Source organism: Podarcis tiliguerta (assembly GCF_965153285.1).
Source record: "Podarcis tiliguerta genome assembly, chromosome: 3".
Taxonomy (NCBI): domain Eukaryota; kingdom Metazoa; phylum Chordata; class Lepidosauria; order Squamata; family Lacertidae; genus Podarcis; species Podarcis tiliguerta.
In genome coordinates, this window is record NC_139536.1 from 70,211,219 (window position 1) to 70,228,881 (window position 17,663).

Here is a 17,663-nt window from a genome sequence, read left to right on the forward strand (position 1 = left end):
ACAAAAAAACCATGTAGAGCACAACAATGGCAATAATAAAGTGTACAGAAAGCAGAATGTATCACACTGAAGACAAATGTCACATGAGCATTACTTTTCCAAGCAGTCTTGTTTTGTAAGCAGCAAGTACTGTAATTCTTGTAAGTTGCACATACTGGGGAAAAAATCCCTTTCTGTCGTACTGTGCCTGTGCCTGTTCAAGTAATTACTGAAAGATAGTGGACAAGCCAGTACAAACTGCTTTTGAAAAAGAGTTCATAAGTGTATATGATTTTTGAGCATACATTATTGTCATTTAAAATTGTGCATCTTGAACTTATGCCAGTCAAAGAGTGGTATCCCGTACTATAATGTTTGCTTTGAATATGCTTTTATTCCTTTTTTCAATACTGTTTTGTTCTTTTCAGAAGGATCATCCTGTTCTCTTGTCATAAAAGATATCCAGTTTAACAGCTTTTCTTTCATTTTATAACGCATGGCACAATTATGGTTTAATTAAAAGCACATGAGTAAAAGCAACTGGGAGCTTGTCAGAATCCTTAGAAATGACATACCACTAAATTGCTCAGACATAAAATCTTTTTCCTTCAAAATTGTGTAAACTTGTTACAAGAGGGTTCTTTTCAAAATAGTATGATTGCTTATTAAAACTGAACTCATTCCTTGTTATGCTTTCACCAACATACCCCCCCACCCTTGTTATTCTTTTCAAGGGGGGGAGCCAACAGGTGCATTAAATAGCATTTTTATTGTGTTCAGCTCACAAAAAACATTATAAGTAAATTTTCAAGGCAAAAAGCAGCTTCTACAGATGCCTTTTCCATTAGAATGTGCTAAAAAAAAACCAAAGCTCCCAACCCAGCCCCACCAAAACACACACACCAGCTACTTCTTCCCAAAATTAAATCTTGAGTCAAATATTACTATTCAATAATATCTGAATTTTGTTCCAAAAACTCATATCAAAAGTTAGCCACGTCATGTTCATTCTGGAACATATGTTTTCATTATTGTCAAACTTAAACCTGCATCACAAGGAATTAAATATTTTGCATTATCATCATCATCATATTTTTGATATTTTAAAGCATTCACTTTATAATATACAAGTGTCTCTGCACATTCTCATGAATTCAATTATAATAGCTCAGACCTAGAGAGAAGCACATAGGTAGGAGAATGGTGGCACAATTATTTACAGAAGTTTGCAGTGGCCAATGGCTAAAGAACAAAGCTTCACACTGGGCCAACTTAGTTACGTCTAAGACCATATATTTTGCATGCCACCTTTCCACAATTCAAACCATGCTCAAGGCAGCTTACAACATGAAAAAACACATAATTACAACATGAAAAAATACTTAACTACAACGTAACAAAAGCAGCCATAAACAATAATTAAAAGCATAAAAATATACAACAAAACTGAACAATGTCCACCTAAACCACAACAAGATCTAAAATAAAGATACAGCCAACTGTAACAACTCCCCACCAACAACAAAACCCTCGAAATAACACCCAAGCCCAAGATACATACTTGGGAGCAAACATCACTGAACTAAACAGGACTCGTTTATTTATTATAAACTTCATTTAATGCAGCAATGCAAATACAAGCTAGCTACTTCTGAGTAAACAACACAATAGACTTGGCTTGCATGTAATGCTAAGGCAAGCCATGGTTTGCATGAGAGTGTGTAGGCTCCTCGGACTATCATGACCACTTTGCTTCTTCTCTGGTCCTGCTGCTGTAAGCTAAGCCATGGTTTGGCTTGGTATGTCATCCAAACCCGAGCTTGTGGTTTGTCTTACTCCAGACAAACCATGAAGTACAACCCAGGCTTGTCTTTGGTTTACAATTCATGGTTTGTCTGAAAGAGATAAACCATGAAACTAGATTCAAAAATCATGCAAAGTCAAACCATGGCTTAGCTTACAGCAACTGGAGTAGAGGAAAAGTGGCTGTAATCTCTCTGGGAGCCCGCACACTCACATATTTGTGCTAAGCCATTATTTGACTTAGCGTTACATGCAAATTGAGCATTAAATTGGACTGGAAATCCCATTTTAATTAATGGATCAAGACGGTAATGCAACTCAAGTCCCATATGCTCCATGAGACTTAGGTCACAATTCTGTGCAAACCTACATGGGAATATACTGGGACTTATTTCTGAGTCAATATGCATAAGTTTGTGGTGTTAGTTGTAACTAACTTTAGCAGGATCAGGGCCTAAAGTTCCACAAATTTATCACACTTTTAATACTTCAGAACTCAGGAAACATTGTGACCTTGCATACAATACTAACGGTTTATGCAGCTTTAAGACTACAACTTCTGTGAAGCTTTATGTCTGCAGAAAAACATCCACAAAAACACCTGGAGTGTTTAATTAAAGTGAGCAATTGACAATACTGAATGAATTAAGTGCAAACTGCAGATGGATATTGCGTGAAAATCTGCTTCTTGGCAATGGGGATAATGGATCTGGAATTCTTCCTGCAGATTTACAGGTTTTCGTTTTATTATCTGTTGACATTTTGAATCAAACTGAGAGGATGAATGAGGATCAAACACAGGTGACTCTGCATTATTTCATCTCGCATCAAGGCAAGGCTGGCAGAAGGATGAAGCAACATTAAATACTGTGGTATCCCATAGTCCTTTAAAAATAAGCCTTTGTAGAGAGTTTTGCCATAAGTACAGAATGGGGCATGTCCTGATGTGGAACACAGTTTGGCAGCGCAGTTTGTGATTTTATTTATTTCTACTATCATGGTAGGCTCACCAGAAGGAAGGGGCTACATATTTTTGTGATGGTGGATATCTGCCCCCAAGAAACAGATTTCCATGTGGTCAAAGCCATCACCATTACACAGCCCAGGATCATTCTTCGCAAGGAAATGCAAAGATGCAAGGATAAACAAACAAACAACAATTAAAGTTTAAAAGCTTTATTTCCTAACTGAACTTTTTCACAGCTAGTGTGTCTTCTCCCTTATGGAGAGGAATCCTGGGAAAAGAAGAATATAAATAGGATGGAAATATCCTGCCCAACCAGACTAGCCCTCAGTCACACACATACCAAGGGTGGGGTGATTCACAAAGAAAAGATGCTGGCCAGGGCACCTTGTAGTAAGCAAAAATAAGAAAAGGAGAGGCATGAGAAAAAGAGGTGCTGCAGAAACATGTTGCTTCTTTGGGTTTTAATGTGTAGACTTCTCCAAAGTGGCACTGAGGGAGAACTGTTTTTATTGAGACATGGGATGAAGAGAAAAGTCCTACCCCAGAAGACCCAGAATATCATAAGGTTGCAAAAATGGCAAAATCCACTGCCAAAATACAAGTTTGTCTCAATATTGTCTTCCTCGCATACATGGGAACATCAATTACATAGGCCTAGAGTTACCGTATGTAGAAATGTCTAGAAATGTATGTAGAAATGTCTTGTCACATCTTGCATCTACAGCCTCTCCCCTGCTTTTTTGTTCTCAGCCTCTGAAAGCAAATACCATTCCACATACACACCAACAAATGTATCCTTTCCAGTATGCAGTCACTAAGCAGCTGCTAACTATAGTACATTTTGGCTTGGTATCAAGGTTACTGCTAGATGAACAATTGCAAAGCTTCATCTATTACGGTAACTTTTCAGCCTGTCTGGGTTGCAGACACTTAACTTTAAAACGAAAGGATATGACAGATTTAAGAGATTTAATATATGTTTAAAAATATTAGATGTACCATAACATTAATATATCATAAACATAAACGTTCTAAGCAAGCATTGACTTACTATGTTGCCAAATGCACAAGTTGACCCCGTTGCCTCTGCTTTCTTGGGGGGTGCCAACTTTCTAGAACCATGTTTTAAACAATACAAGATGCATTTTAATTGTGATGCCAATTCTATTTGTGTTTACTCAGAGATAAGGACTGTTACCAGTGCTAGCCCACAGTGCTAAGTAGACCCGTTGAAATTGATTGACATGACTAACTTAGCTCCATTAATTTCAGTAGGTCTAATTTAAGTAGTGATGTATGGAAATGATAGCTGGACCATAAAGAAGGCTGATCGCCAAAGAAGTGATGCTTTTGAATTATGGTGCTGGAGGAGACTCTTGAGAGTCCCATGGACTGCAAGAAGATCAAACCTATCCATTCTTAAGGAAATCAGCCCTGAATGCTCACTGGAAGGACAGATCGTGAAGCTGAGGTTCCAATACTTTGGCCACATCATGAAAAAAGAAGACTCCCTGGAAAAGACCCTGATGCTGGAAAAGATGGCGGGCACAAGGAGAAGGGGATGACAGAGGACGAGATGGTTGGACAGTGTTCTCGAAGCTACCAACATGAGTTTGACCAAACAGTGGGAGGCAGTGGAAGACAGGAGTGCCTGGCGTGCTCTGGTCCATGGGGTCACAAAGAGTCGAACACGACTAAACGACTGAACAATAACAAATTTAAGTAGTACTTTGTTGGCTACAACTCCAAGTTTCCTGAGTTTCACAGGATTTAGTGATGGATATGTTCTTTTTTATTTTAAAATAATTTTCAAAAGAAGCACCAAACAAATCCACACACCACATAATATTAAAATACATAACAATCCCCACCATTCATCGTCAGATCAATATATTACAAGAAAAAGCCATAACCACAACAACAAAATTCCCAAACACCAAACAGTGTATGATTCTAGGAAAGATAAACCAAGATGCCCCACAGGAAAAGCCCTAGCTCTTGCGACTGCCAGTTGTGTCTCACAGGGGCAGGGATATGGAGCAGGGCCTCAGGAGGATGACTGGAGCAGGTGTGGAGGAATACGGTATACAGAAAGAGATCCATTTCAAGGTAGGGAAGATCCCATATACAGTGGTGCCTCGCAAGACGAAAAGAATCCGTTCCGGGAGTCTTTTCGTCTTGCGGGTTTTCCGTCTTGCGAGGCATTCGTCTTGCGGGGCACCACTGTATTATAGACACAGCATAGGGACACCCCTTATACCAAAGAACGCCAAACCTGCCACAGCCAAGAGCACAGATTCCCCACTTCTACAGTTTCCCCCCTGCAGATCAGCGAGATGTTCCATTATCCCAAGAGGGCTTCAGAGGAAAACATGAAGGAACCTCGAGTTTCTGTTGTAACCATAGGATCCAACTCTTAGGGACTGAGGTCCCTGTGCCCACCCCATAAAATATTTGAGGGGGCTGCCCCACAAGTTAATGCGCATTGCCATTCAAATGGTGTGCGCACGGCATGCATTGTGATCAATTATGCAGGCTGAGGCTTACTTCAGCCCCCCAATATTTTATTCAAGTTGGCACCCTGATTGTAATTGAACGGAAAGGAAGTGCTCCAGAAAAACCCCATCACTTTTTCTGCAACGCGTATGCACTGATGCTACCCAAGGGGGGGGGGCACGGAGGGGCAGCTGCCCCCCATCCATAAAAATCAATATAATATAGAGAAACTAAGGTTCGGCTCCCCCCGCCCACAAAAGGCCTGCCCCCCGCAACAAAAATCCTGGCTACGCCCATGATGCTATACTATGATTTTAGTCCCAGACAACTAAGGATGTTGTAGTTCATCTTTTCCATTCCACGCACACTTACTAGCATTGAGGTGCCGACATACCGGTAGCTACTGCTCCTATCGCCTTTCAGCGCAACAAACCCCTCCGCAATCGAACAAGCCGCCAGCCCTCAAACCCCGCCTCCGAATCTGCCAGCGCATTCTCGCTGTACCCGCTGCGCCCTTCGGCCCCGCCCCTTCTCGCGGCCGACGCTGCTACCTTATGACGCGTCGAATCCCCAGCACCCAATGAGACGCCGCGCCGGGCCCCGTTCCCGAATGTTGACAGCGCTTCCTCTCTCTCCGCCCCCCACCCAGCCCTGCGCGCGCTCACCTCCCTGTTGCACGTGACCTGGTTTCGCTTCTGCAAGCGGCGGCGGCGGCGGCGTTCGGCAGGCAGGACCCGAGGGCGGCTTCCCTTCTTCCTCCCGCTTCTCCCCGGGCGCGGCGCGGGTGGCGGCGATGGGCCCGGGCGCGCTCTTGCTGCTGCTGCTTCCCGGCGCTCTGCTGGGCCTGTGCTCCGCAGGGAGCGGCTGGGAGGAAAGTGCCTCGGGAGGTCGGCGCCGCCCTCTGTCCTGGGAGCTGCTGGGGGCGGCGGACCTGGCGTCGCTGGGCTCGGGGCTCGCGGGGAACCTGCTGGACGCGCAGCTGGAGCCGGAGTGCCGGGAGCTCTTGGCCGCCTTCGCCAACAGCAGCGCCACGCTGACGGGCTGCCTTGCGCGGAGCGCTCGGCCTGTAAGGCTCTGCCAGAACTGCTACCGCCAGTTCCGGGACGCCACGGAGCAGTACGAGAACATCGCCCGGGTCGTCGGGGTGCGTTTTCCTTCGCGTGCCTTTCGCGAGCGCCTGCTGCAGAAAGACGGGGCAGGGCTGGGGCAGGTGGGCGCGGGGACGGAGCTTCCAGGGTCTCCTAGTGTGTCTTGCACTTCTGATAAACCAACCAAAAACCCTCTGTGGCGTCTCAAAAAGAGCCCATGGGAGATTTTGCCATAAAACGCTTTAGCTTTTTTGTTTTTGCTGTTACGACAAACGTGGTTTCCCCTCTGGGAAAGAATGTTTCTGATGGGTTGCAATAGGGAGTTCCTCTTGCTTTCTGTGAAGCTGTAGGCTTATTGGAAACTTATTTGTTTTTGGCCAAACAAAAAACAACCAACCAACAGCAACCCATACTGTAGTTCCCAGAATGAAAGTTATCCCAGACGGTAACTGGGGAAGTATTCTGGCAGTGGGATCCTAAGCGTGTCTTTCTGGAGTAAGTTTTAACTGAATTCAGTGGTCCATACAAGTTGATTTAAGATTGAAGGCTTAGCTGGGGCCTCCTCCCTGGTTGCTGTGGGATGAAACCAGAGGCCTGCTTTTTACAGGGACTATGAAGTGAGGAGAACAGGAGCAGCTTGTTCTTCTACCTTGAAAGGTTAAAAGTGGAGGAGGGAAGGTCTCTGGGTTGCAAACTGATATGTTTACCTATATCCTTACACTCATTTTTGCTCATGCTGATACATGGTGCCTGATGGAGTTATAAGGTATACCAGTTGCAGCTTAGTGGACTAGCTGGATTCGACAACTAGCTGGGCAAGGCAGACTGAATACAAACACAAAATTAAGGCACACATGAGCAAGCTATGGGTTTGCAGCTTTCATTTTTCACAGAAAATCTGAGGCAGGCCTGCACCACTTGTGTCCCACCCAAGCTAAGTAACTTCTCCTCAACCATATATTGTGGCCTGTTGAATGCTTCACATTCTCTGTTTTAGCAGCCCCAGGCAAGCACAAAAACAGGAGAGCTATTGAATCCTTGGTGGGGCATCATAGATGACCATTGAGCTATATTCAGTTTGGTGGGACACAAGTTATGCAGGATCTGAAATAAGAGTCAAGAATAATCTATTGAAAATTTGTCTGTATCTGGAAAATGTTTGTAGTTTTGTTAGCCTCTTCTATATATTGTCTGTGAAGAGACCAGTCACTACTTTGGCTCAGCAGGCACTTGAAAGGAAACAAGAAGTGGCCTGTAAGAGCTGGAAAAGAAGTATAGGTCTGAGTAATTCTGTCATTGAATTTCAGTCAGTCACATGTGGGAAAAATCACTTCACTGGGGAGAATAACACATGGAAAATATTGATTTGGGACTGAGTACTTGTGTGTGCATTCTGCAACTTCTGCTGTTGGATATGTGCCTTAGAGTGTATGACCTCTTCCTAGAGCAGCTAACAAGAATTCCTAGAACAGCTAACAAGTTAACATCATAAAGTATTTATGAACGGTGTTACCTTGGTACTCGAATGGCTTGGCTTCCGAATGCCACAAACCTGGAAGTAAGTGTTCTGGTTTGCAAGTGTTTTTTGGAAGCCGAATGTCCCCCACTGCTTCAGATTGAGCACAGAAAGCTTCTGCAGCCAATCGGAAGCTGCACTTGGTTTTCGAATGGTTTCAAGAGTCGAACGGACTCCCAGAATGGATTAAGTTTGAGGGCCAAGGTACTACAGTATGTTGATACAGTGGTACCTCGGGTTACAAACACCTCAGGTTACAAAAATATTGCCCTGATCGAAAACTCTCAGCCTATGGAAATTTTAGGTTTAGCCATCTGAAAGAATCTTTGCAGCTTTTCCACTCTGAGCAATTTGAACCTGGAAAGTTGTAAATAAAATTAACTTATGCCCTGCCTTTTGGCAGGTTCCCTCAATGTCACTTACAAAGCAAATCCATATAAAACATAATAATTAACATATAAAATAAAACAACCCATACAAACCCATACAAACAACAACAAAATGGCAAATGAACAGCATGATTAAGAATATTAAGCAGGAACAACCAAAGATGGGAAATGGAATTGCTTTGAGTGACAGATCACAAATATGAGCTGATACGGACAAACCCTTAAGCTGAGGTCCTCAAACTTTTTAAACTGCTGCCAAGTAGATGTAATGAACCAAAACTAACAAGATTAAATCAGTCTAAGCCTAGCACTCCAACTTTGCTAGTTTCTGGATTGTAATGTAAGATAAATTCAGTGGTTTAAGTGTCCCTTTTTCCGCTTGTGCACTGCACTTTGTGGAGGGCCTGTCTCTCAGTGGTGGAGCATAGGTACTGGCTTTAGAAGATCCCAGGTTCAGTTCGTAGTTGAAAGAATCTCAAGCAACAGGTTTGGGGGAAATCTTTGCCTGAGACATTGAGGAGGTGGTGCCAGCAAAGGCAACATAGGGCTAGACAGATCTGGGTTGGTATAAGGCAGATTCCAGAGTTCTCCTTAGAATATACTTAAGACTGATTTGGGCAGCTTATAGTCAAAACAGCATTCTAGCTCAGTCTCCCCCATCCCAGTACTTTGGACAGATGTTTTGGACTATAAATCCCATCAGTCCCAGCCCAGCGGTCAAGAATGGTGGGAATTGTGATCCAGAACATCTGGGGAGCACCAAGCTGGGGTAAGCCGTTCCTTTCTTTTGCTGTCCTGTTTTTCTTGTCCCATAATTAAAATATTATATGGAGTATTTCTCCTTGCCTGCAAGAGGCAGGTTGGCTCCCTTTTTTGAGTCATCTTCAGTTATTTCCTCTGTGCACACTTTGGAGGAGTTGCTTGTTAAGATACCATGGTCTGAATGACTATAATACACACACACACACACACACACACACGTATACGTATATGTATATGCATATGCATATGCATATGTATATGTATATATGAATGTATAACAATCTCTCTCTGTCCCTTTCAGAATGCTACCAAGAGTAACCCTTGTGCCAAAAGTCTCTTGATGTCGGATCGACTGCAGATAGTTGTGGTCCTGGATAAGTTTTTTAATGACACATGGCAAAAAGCAAACTGTGCAAGTATGTACTCTGTCTACTTTATTGCTGAATATTTGCGTTGTGCATATTTACCTGATTTCTGATTTTCAAGCTACCTGTCCTGGGAGTAACCAAGTCCTTAATAATATGCAATGAAGAGAGAGTAACTCCCTATCCATATAATGGTCCCACTCCAAATTGTCCCCAGTCCAACATTTTGGGCTAGGGAAAGGGAGGACCACCTGCTTGGCAACGGTGTTAAAAATCTGCAAGCAGAGATGCTATTCGTCTTGTAACTTAAAGGAGAACAGTGATGATTGGGTGTTCCTAAATCATCCACATCTGAGAACATCCTTAGACTACCTGTGAATTTGAGCATCGGTATGAAAATAAAATGTATGGATAAGAAAAGAAAAGCAGAAATGAGCAAGATCTCAAATATGAATATCCCTTAGCCAAAAACAACCTTCTGGAAGCAGTTGCTGGGATATATTGACATTTGTCTTCTTTCACAGGTTGTTTAAAGAACAACAGTGAAGGCTTATCGAATAGTACAGAGATGTTCCTGGCCTTATTCAATGAATCATTGGCATGCTTTGAACACAACCTCCAGGTATCAGTACCTGTTTATGTAAGGGTACAGTTGAGCCCTCTAATTGTGTAGTGAAAATGTTTTTGGTGGGCTTTTTTTTTCCCAGAGCAAAATGCGGCGAATGTAATTCTCAAACTCTTATGCAGTTTAGGCAGGTAGAACAATTATCTATAAAACGCAGGTGTTCACAACTGGGAGAACAAAATGCATTCTAATTAATGTTCACCTCCATTTCATATGCAATTATGGCGCTGTTTTGGTCTCACAATAGTTGGTAATTATATAGGAAGAGTCGTGTAATCTCTGCATATAGTAAATCACTTTCTTTCCTTATTCTGGGCCTTGTCACCTCTTGATTTAACTATATGGGTTTTCTGTTGTTTTGTTTTAGTATGAGTTTAGCTATAGCTGAATACATTTAACTGAATGCATTTTTGAAAGTTGGGCTTTAACATGTCTGCAAATGAGTCGTGAAATCTTTCTAATCTGGTACCATTGGGATGTTGCAATGGCTGCCTTCTAGAAAATGATCCACCTTAAGTTCAGTGCAATTGTGCAGCCAGGTTTAGGGTTTTGTATTGGTTTTCCACCCTAAGCTTTAATTTAGATGAGCACAAAATAAATAAATAGCGTAATTGATAGCAATGGAGCTGTTTGCATGATAGTAAAATTAAGGCCACAAGACTAAAATGCTTTTATTGGCTTTCAATTAGGTGTTGTTCAACACTAGTCATACTCAAGAACAGACACATTGAAATTGGTTAACTTAAGTCTATTGATTTCAGTAGGTCTGTTTTGAGTATGGCTAACATTGGATAGCATTCTAGGCAATTAATGTGGAATTGCCATGGTTCCTCCACTCATGGGGCACCCACACAATCCCATTATCCAATCATTTCCCTGTATTTTCCATGTGGTCCTTTTTTTTTTTTTTTTACCCTTTGAGGAGCTGACCTCCAAGTCATGCAACAGTGCTTTGCAAAGGCTGTTCCATTTCAAAAGTGTTTTGCCATGCAGCTTGTGGAGGAGAGGTGTTGGAGAATTGCTTCCCCAAAATCTCTTTAGGTGTGCAGAGCATAGTACTTTAGACATTTGGCCTGAAAGAATGTATACCTGGAGTATGGCCGCTTTACGATTGCAATGATTAGCAAAGCTCCAATTTAAGATTTCAAGCACATGTCATTATTTCAACTGACAGCTACAACTTACTGCTAAGCTCTTGTTTGAAATAAGTTCCCTTTGCTTTCTTTAGAAAGCACTGCCAGATAAGTGTGCTTAGTGCCTTATGCCTTCATAATGTTGGTTGCCTGCTCAAGATTGTGTGTGTTTATAAGATCCTGGTAGCTACTCTTTGTCTACAATCACATTCTCACTGATGGAAAATGTAGAGAGTTTCCAGTGCATGCCTGTCTGTCTCTTTTCTCTTCTTTTTTTATCGATGATCCAAGTATCAAATGTTAAAATGTGCTGTTGTGATGGGTTCTGCGATACCAAAACAAGCCACCTATTGTTGATGTACAGTCATTAGCGTAACTGCTTTGCATTTATGTTGGAATAGTCAGTAGCTATTGAATAATGAGTGTTGTCAGCGGGTGGTAAATGAAAAGAATAGCACAAGTTGGACAAAAATGGATAAACTGACAGCTTGAAAACATACAAATGAAGTTCACCCAGAGCCCTGCAAATAAGCCTCTATTTAGTGCATTTTGAAGTACAACATGTCTCCTTCGCCTGCCTTTTCTGCCTAGCTTTGTCTTAACTTAGCTGCTTCCCTCATTTAAGCTGACTCATCATTTTCTCTTTGGACACCATCATATGACAAATGTTTTTGTTTTGTGAGCCACCCAGACAGCTGATATACAGTAGCCACTACAAAACATACATTCACTTAATGAATAAACAATATTGGATGGATTTGGCTTTCACAGATCCTTGCCTTTGATATTAATGGGATCTGGTTGGCCTTGCAGGATCGCCAAATTAAAGAGTTAAACAAACCCACCCAGACAGCTAAAGCTTTATTTTCATCTCCCTTCTGGTTTTATGAATGGATATGGCAGAGAAAGACCGGTTTTGGTGTAATCAGGGAAGCCTTTATCTGAAAACCTGAGCCAGTTTTCATTTATTTTTTTTCCAATTTGTGTGATGCTTAAGAATCTGCTGGATTCCATATCCATCTTTTGTAACACTTAATTTCCTGGTTGAATCTATAGCGGCAGGAGGACAACGCACCACCAGGTAACTACACAGAAGTATGCAAGAAGTGCAATGTCACGTATGAAAAGTTAAATGCCATGTACAACGCGATGCAGGAGAGCGAGAAGAAAGGTGAATCTGAAGAGCAGGCCCATTTGTGCATTGATGTGGAAGATGCAGTAAGTTTTCCTTCTCTTCGTTTCATGTTGCGCACCCCCTACTCCTTCATATTGCCCACTATCCTTTCTGTAATATTTTAAAATGTAAAAATGTAAGGTTTTATTGCCTTTCAATCTCATTGTGGTTTGTTCATAACTGCAATAGAGCGTTCCTAGCCTCCGATCAGCACTGCTGGAAGGGGATGGGATGAGGCAGAGCACATGCTGCCGCTCGTGGCTGCGTCCACACAAATGCGGATGATTCTCCGTGATGACTTAAGACCTGGAGTTTCCTTCTTTCTAGATGAATATTACGCGAAGGCTTTGGAGCATGACTTTCAACTGCTCCGTCCCCTGCAGCGACACAGTGCCAGTGATTGCAGTTTCGTCCTTCATTCTCTTTTTGCCAGTTGTTTTCTACCTCAGCAGCTTCCTTCACTCGAAGCAGAAAAAACGTATCCTGTTTCTGCGTAAGTAAAATCAGTTCATTAATTTATTTTTTTAAAAAGGAATCGGTGGTGATGAAAAGATCGCCTGCAAGTTGCATTTTTGTAACAAGGCTGCACCCACTGCACATGCAGTGCAGCCATTCCAGCCAGATGTGAATAATTAGGACCTGAAGTTGTAGCCAACTAACTATTGTTTTGAGTAGACTCGTTGAAATTAACATTCACGACTAGCTCAAGTCCATTAATTTCAATGGATCTACTCTTGAGTAAGACTTAGTTGAAAACAAACCAGTGTCTCTGCCCTTCTGGCATCCTGGTGTGCCCCTGGGTGACTTAGAAAACCAACCAAGGCACCAGTGAAGGAGTGTGGGTGGAAGTGGAGGTGCATTGAACCAAGCAAGCTCCTTAGGATCTGGCTGCCTTTCTTTCTTGCCAGAAGGCTGGTGTGAGCAGTGAGAGTTTGCATCAACCCCTCTGAGCCAAAGCACCAGGGTGGAATTCAGCATAACACTAAGTGTGTGCACAGAATGAGGTCCATGGTGCATTGAGATTGTTCAGCTTTCTTCTTCCCACATGCATACCCCCTAAATAATAATAATAATAATAATAATAATAATAATAATAATAATAATAAATAATAATAAATAATAAATAATAATAATTTATTTTTTATACCCCGCCCATCTGGCTGGGTCCCCCCAGCCACTCTGGGCGGCTGCCAACAAAACACTAAAATACAATAAACCTATTCTGCATTTCTCCCGTTCTTCAGAGCAGATTTAGGGGGGCATGCATGGGTTTGCAGGGTGGGGGTTGGAGTCTTGTTGCACAAGCAGACATCCTTCCATGCAGGCAACAACTTAGTTGAATCCCACCCTTGGACTTCAGTGGCCGGCCAGATGGTAGTAGCCAATGGCTGATAATGAAGCAAGCCCCTCTTGTTCTTTATAAGGCAGCGGATGGTATGGTTCAGGAGCTTAATGCCTGCAGGTCATGGTTGCACCAGGGGATATGCCGTCTGAGGCCATAGTAGGTGGCTTTGGCTAGGTTGACTGCACACTAACAAAATTTGCTGCAGCCTTTTCACTGAGTCATATTCATTGAGACATTTTTGGGCACAGTGACCTAATTTTCATAAATGTCACCAGACTGGAATCTTGTCTAGTTGGGTTAACTTGTTTCCCAAAATCAGATCCAGTCAACTGATCAGCATGTAGAAGGTGTATTTTGAAAACCCGTTGCATAAATGCACCCCAGTACTGTTCTACTTAACTCCATGACCTCAGAGTCAAAGCAGATCCCAATGTAGATCTTTATCCCTCTCATGTTCTAGATCTTCACCCATCCCTTCTTCCCTGTGGGGGAGTGGGGCGCCATTTTGTGGTTTGCCTCAGGTGCCGTAATGTCTTAGGCCAGCCCTGCTTAGAAGGATCTTGCTTGTGGGAACTGTTTGGTAGTGTCTGCTGGCTTGGATCTCATATGTGAATATTTTATGTTGAGATGTGGGATTTAAAACACTCTCCTTCGTTTTCTAGCCAAGCGGATCCAGTCAAATGCCAATTTTGTGAACATACAAGACAAATGCAACTGAAGCTGCAGAATGCAGACTAGGATGGAATATTTATAGACTGATCTGAAAGCGATTCATTCTGGTTTAGGCTTGTGCTATGAGGTAACAAAGAAAACAACATGCAACTCTCGGATGGGTCCATTAATTGAAAACGTTGGCGTAACACTGTATGATCTTCCTGCTAGAAACAGATGTATTTCCAGCTCCATCTGCACTTGTGCTTTTGAGTCATTTGCTTTCTGATGGGTAGCTTTGGAACACATTCCTGTCCTTCACATTGGATTGATAGCAATCCAGTTTTAATTTCCACATACGATGACTTTACAGGTTCATAACCTTTGCTATTATTTAGTAACATTCTTGCTTGTCACCAGTGTGTTTATTTTTTTTTAAAAGAAAGATGCTGTCAGAAAATGAAATTAGATCTACTGCCTTAACTAATTATGATACTTTGCAACTTTCAGTTCTCATATGTCTTAGGTATGACCCCCTCATACCGAATCATTTTTTGAAATGCTGCTTAGCTTATTGACATAGTTTATACACTTTGAAATACTATGCTGTTGGAAACATATATGTCAAAACTACTGATCATCTGAATTATGTAATCTTTGTGGAATTTCGCTATGGCAGAAACTTTATGTCTCAATCACTGCTATGGATGGGGTTCCAAGCCCTTGAATGCTGTACTTAAGAGAATTGTATTTACATGAATCGGGGTTGTTTGAGAGTAGTAATGGTGGAAATTGCACTAGCTGAGGCATTAATGCTAAACAGGGTTCATTGCTTTGCTCACCACCAAACCCAGTGTTTCTAAAAAAAAGTGGCTGTATATTTAAAAGTACATAGTATAAATATATTTCTTGGTACTACAGAGGTATTTTTGCTATTTTTGTATATATTGCCATGGGGTAGTCAGAGTAAAGAAAAATGATTGGAGATAATGAGTGCTAGGCAACAAATTAGTTGCCCTAGTGCAGGGATTAGCCCTAGCACTGTGGGTTTTACCCTTTCCCCCCATGCAGTTCCTAAATCTGCTCCAGAGGGTTGGGGGAACTCCTGGAACCTATCTAAGGGATGTGCTAGAGGATGACGGGGACAACATTCTGCTGCACAGGGAGAAATCCTTGCAGGAGTAGAACAGTCACCTTGGAACTGTGTTGCATACAACCGTCTGAATTGCTTGGCCTAGAACTTATACGGGCTTACAGCAGAGGTTTCCAAACTGTGTGTCGTGACAAGTTAGTGTGTCAGCGGCAGTGTGTAGTTGTGTCGCACAGACGCTCCCTGCATTCCTCCCAGGGCTGGAAAGGGAGTGGGCAGCCCGCCGGTTTGCTAGTAAAAGTGAATTACCGTGTTGCGAAACTGTGCAACTGTCTAAAAAGTATATCACCAACATGAAAAGTTTGGAAAGCTCTGGCTTATAGCATAAACAAGTTCATGTATATTTATGGGAAGTATTGGGTTTTTTTACACAGATATTTTATGAAGATTTCTGAAGTTGATAGTATTTTGTAGCAAATGAGGCATCGATTTTTCTGTCATTTTAACAAGGTATAAGCAAACTAGGAACTCTGATTTTCAGGGTCTTATATTAAGGCAGAGCTTAGTGCACCTCTTGTCCCCCCCCCCTTTGAAACCGCTATCGGACTAAACATAAAAGTGTGAAGCTCAGCAGCTTCTCTTCTCTCATCCTCCCCTCCCCCACCCCATGGTTTCCTGTGGCTTCAAATACATTTAGAGCAGAAGTATGTTATGAGGTATTGCACTGTTTTTTACAGATATATATGTAATTCAGCCTTTTGGTGCAATTTGAAGGTGAAGACTGGTGTGGGGGTGGGAATTTCCCCTTTCCTCCCTACTCCCCATTAAAAATGCTGCTTGTGTTATTTACCTTTTCCATAGTGGGAGTCGAGGCGGTTTTCCTCAAGGGGGGGGGGAAGGGTTGATGCTGTTCTCCACTCCAGAATTCCACTTCAGAGGGCATCCTGAGTGGCTGAATTGTGTGAAGAGAAAGGAAGAATAATGAAGCTGCACATGACATGTAGTTCTATCCTTGGATTCAAATGCTAATGACACGAGGGAGTAAGTGGGACTGGCTTCCCACTGCTTGTGTTTGGAGTTTATATGAATATCACTGAAATCTGGGCCATCCTGGATGTTATATGTGTGTGTGAGAGAGAACTGGAATAATTAGTGCTTATTGTTGGGACACAAGGTTGAAGACACTGATACTTGGCAGTCAAAAAGTGCCACCCTGCAACCAACATGGAATAAAGTGGTAGAAATCTGGACTCTGTCGCAGTTGTCTTTTAAAGAAAAATGTCACAAGTAAAGCAACCGTGAGGCTTCTTTCTACTCCCCCTAACATATTTTTGGATTTCACTGTAGCTGTTACTAGATTGGAGATTTAGGAGCGGGTGAGATTAAAACGTTGCGTTCTGACAGGGGGTCCGATGGTCAAGAAGGCAGTTTCTGCACATCCTGTGTGGAGGGAAAGAGGGGCAGATTGGGCTCATCAGCCTGGTAAGGTAGCCCATCTAGGAGAAGAAAAACTGATCCTAAACCTTCACTGCCTTATGGCTATACTCGTTTGTGAAAAAGGCTTTAGAAGTAACCCACGAGGAAAAAATCCCTTGTGGGACATCTTTGGAACATGAAAAGTCTAAGGGGTAAACGGCTCACAAATCCGGAGTGGAGCTCCTAAGACAGTTGGATGGCACCTTGTATACCACCTCCGGGCAACTCCTGCAGCCAAGCTGGTGCCATATGTATTGCTCGGCTTTCCTTTGGACCACATAAGCCAGGCTAAGGGGGGTGTATTGTTGTCTGGGCAGTCCAGGACCTCAATACACACTGCCCAGGCATGCACCCCAGTGCAACGCCTGCAGTGCTGCTAATGCTGCAAAAGGGGGGCAGAGCAGTTATGAGTTTCCAGTCTTTGCAACCACAGCAGGCACTGATTCTCCAATGGTTTGACTTCACCCCCAGGCAGGCCTGTGCAGAAGGCAGTGGGCAGTTGGGTACACTTGCCCTGGGCCTCAGAGGGCTAAGCCAGCCAGAGGACCCCAGCATGGACCGACTGCTTTTTTGTTTGAGTTTTAACTTTGTTCTAACAAGACTCTCACCCTGGGTGTCAGAAAAGCTCTGCATGGGCCTGGCCCCAGAGACACACTCCATTGTCTCCTGAGACAGACGGATGCCACCAACAACTTATTTGGGGGGCGTGGGGTGTGTGTGTGCATGAATTTGAGATTACTTCAGAAGCCCAGCCTCGCACCCGTGTGGACTGGCACACAATCAGGTGATAGGAAAACATTTTGC

The 17,663-nt window shown here is 42.8% G+C and overlaps 1 protein-coding gene and 1 long non-coding RNA gene across 2 annotated transcripts in view; one reads left to right on the top strand and one right to left on the bottom strand.

Moving 5' to 3' along the window:
- LOC310674412 overlaps positions 1-5,715 on the bottom strand; it is a 37,120-nt gene extending 31,405 nt beyond the window's left edge. Inside the window, exon 1 of the long non-coding RNA XR_014509572.1 lies at positions 5,618-5,715. This is a non-coding gene — a long non-coding RNA (uncharacterized lncRNA). The remainder of the gene's footprint in view (positions 1-5,617) is intronic.
- Positions 5,716-5,820: 105 nt separating this feature from the next.
- OSTM1 (osteoclastogenesis associated transmembrane protein 1) lies at positions 5,821-16,633 on the top strand. The gene is made up of 6 exons (XM_083433591.1): positions 5,821-6,389; positions 9,302-9,416; positions 9,890-9,987; positions 12,180-12,341; positions 12,625-12,790; positions 14,305-16,633. Exons 1-6 carry the CDS (start codon positions 6,039-6,041, stop codon positions 14,358-14,360), a joined length of 948 nt encoding a protein of 315 aa, XP_083289717.1. The 5' UTR covers positions 5,821-6,038; the 3' UTR covers positions 14,361-16,633.
- The last annotated feature ends 1,030 nt before the right edge of the window (positions 16,634-17,663 follow it).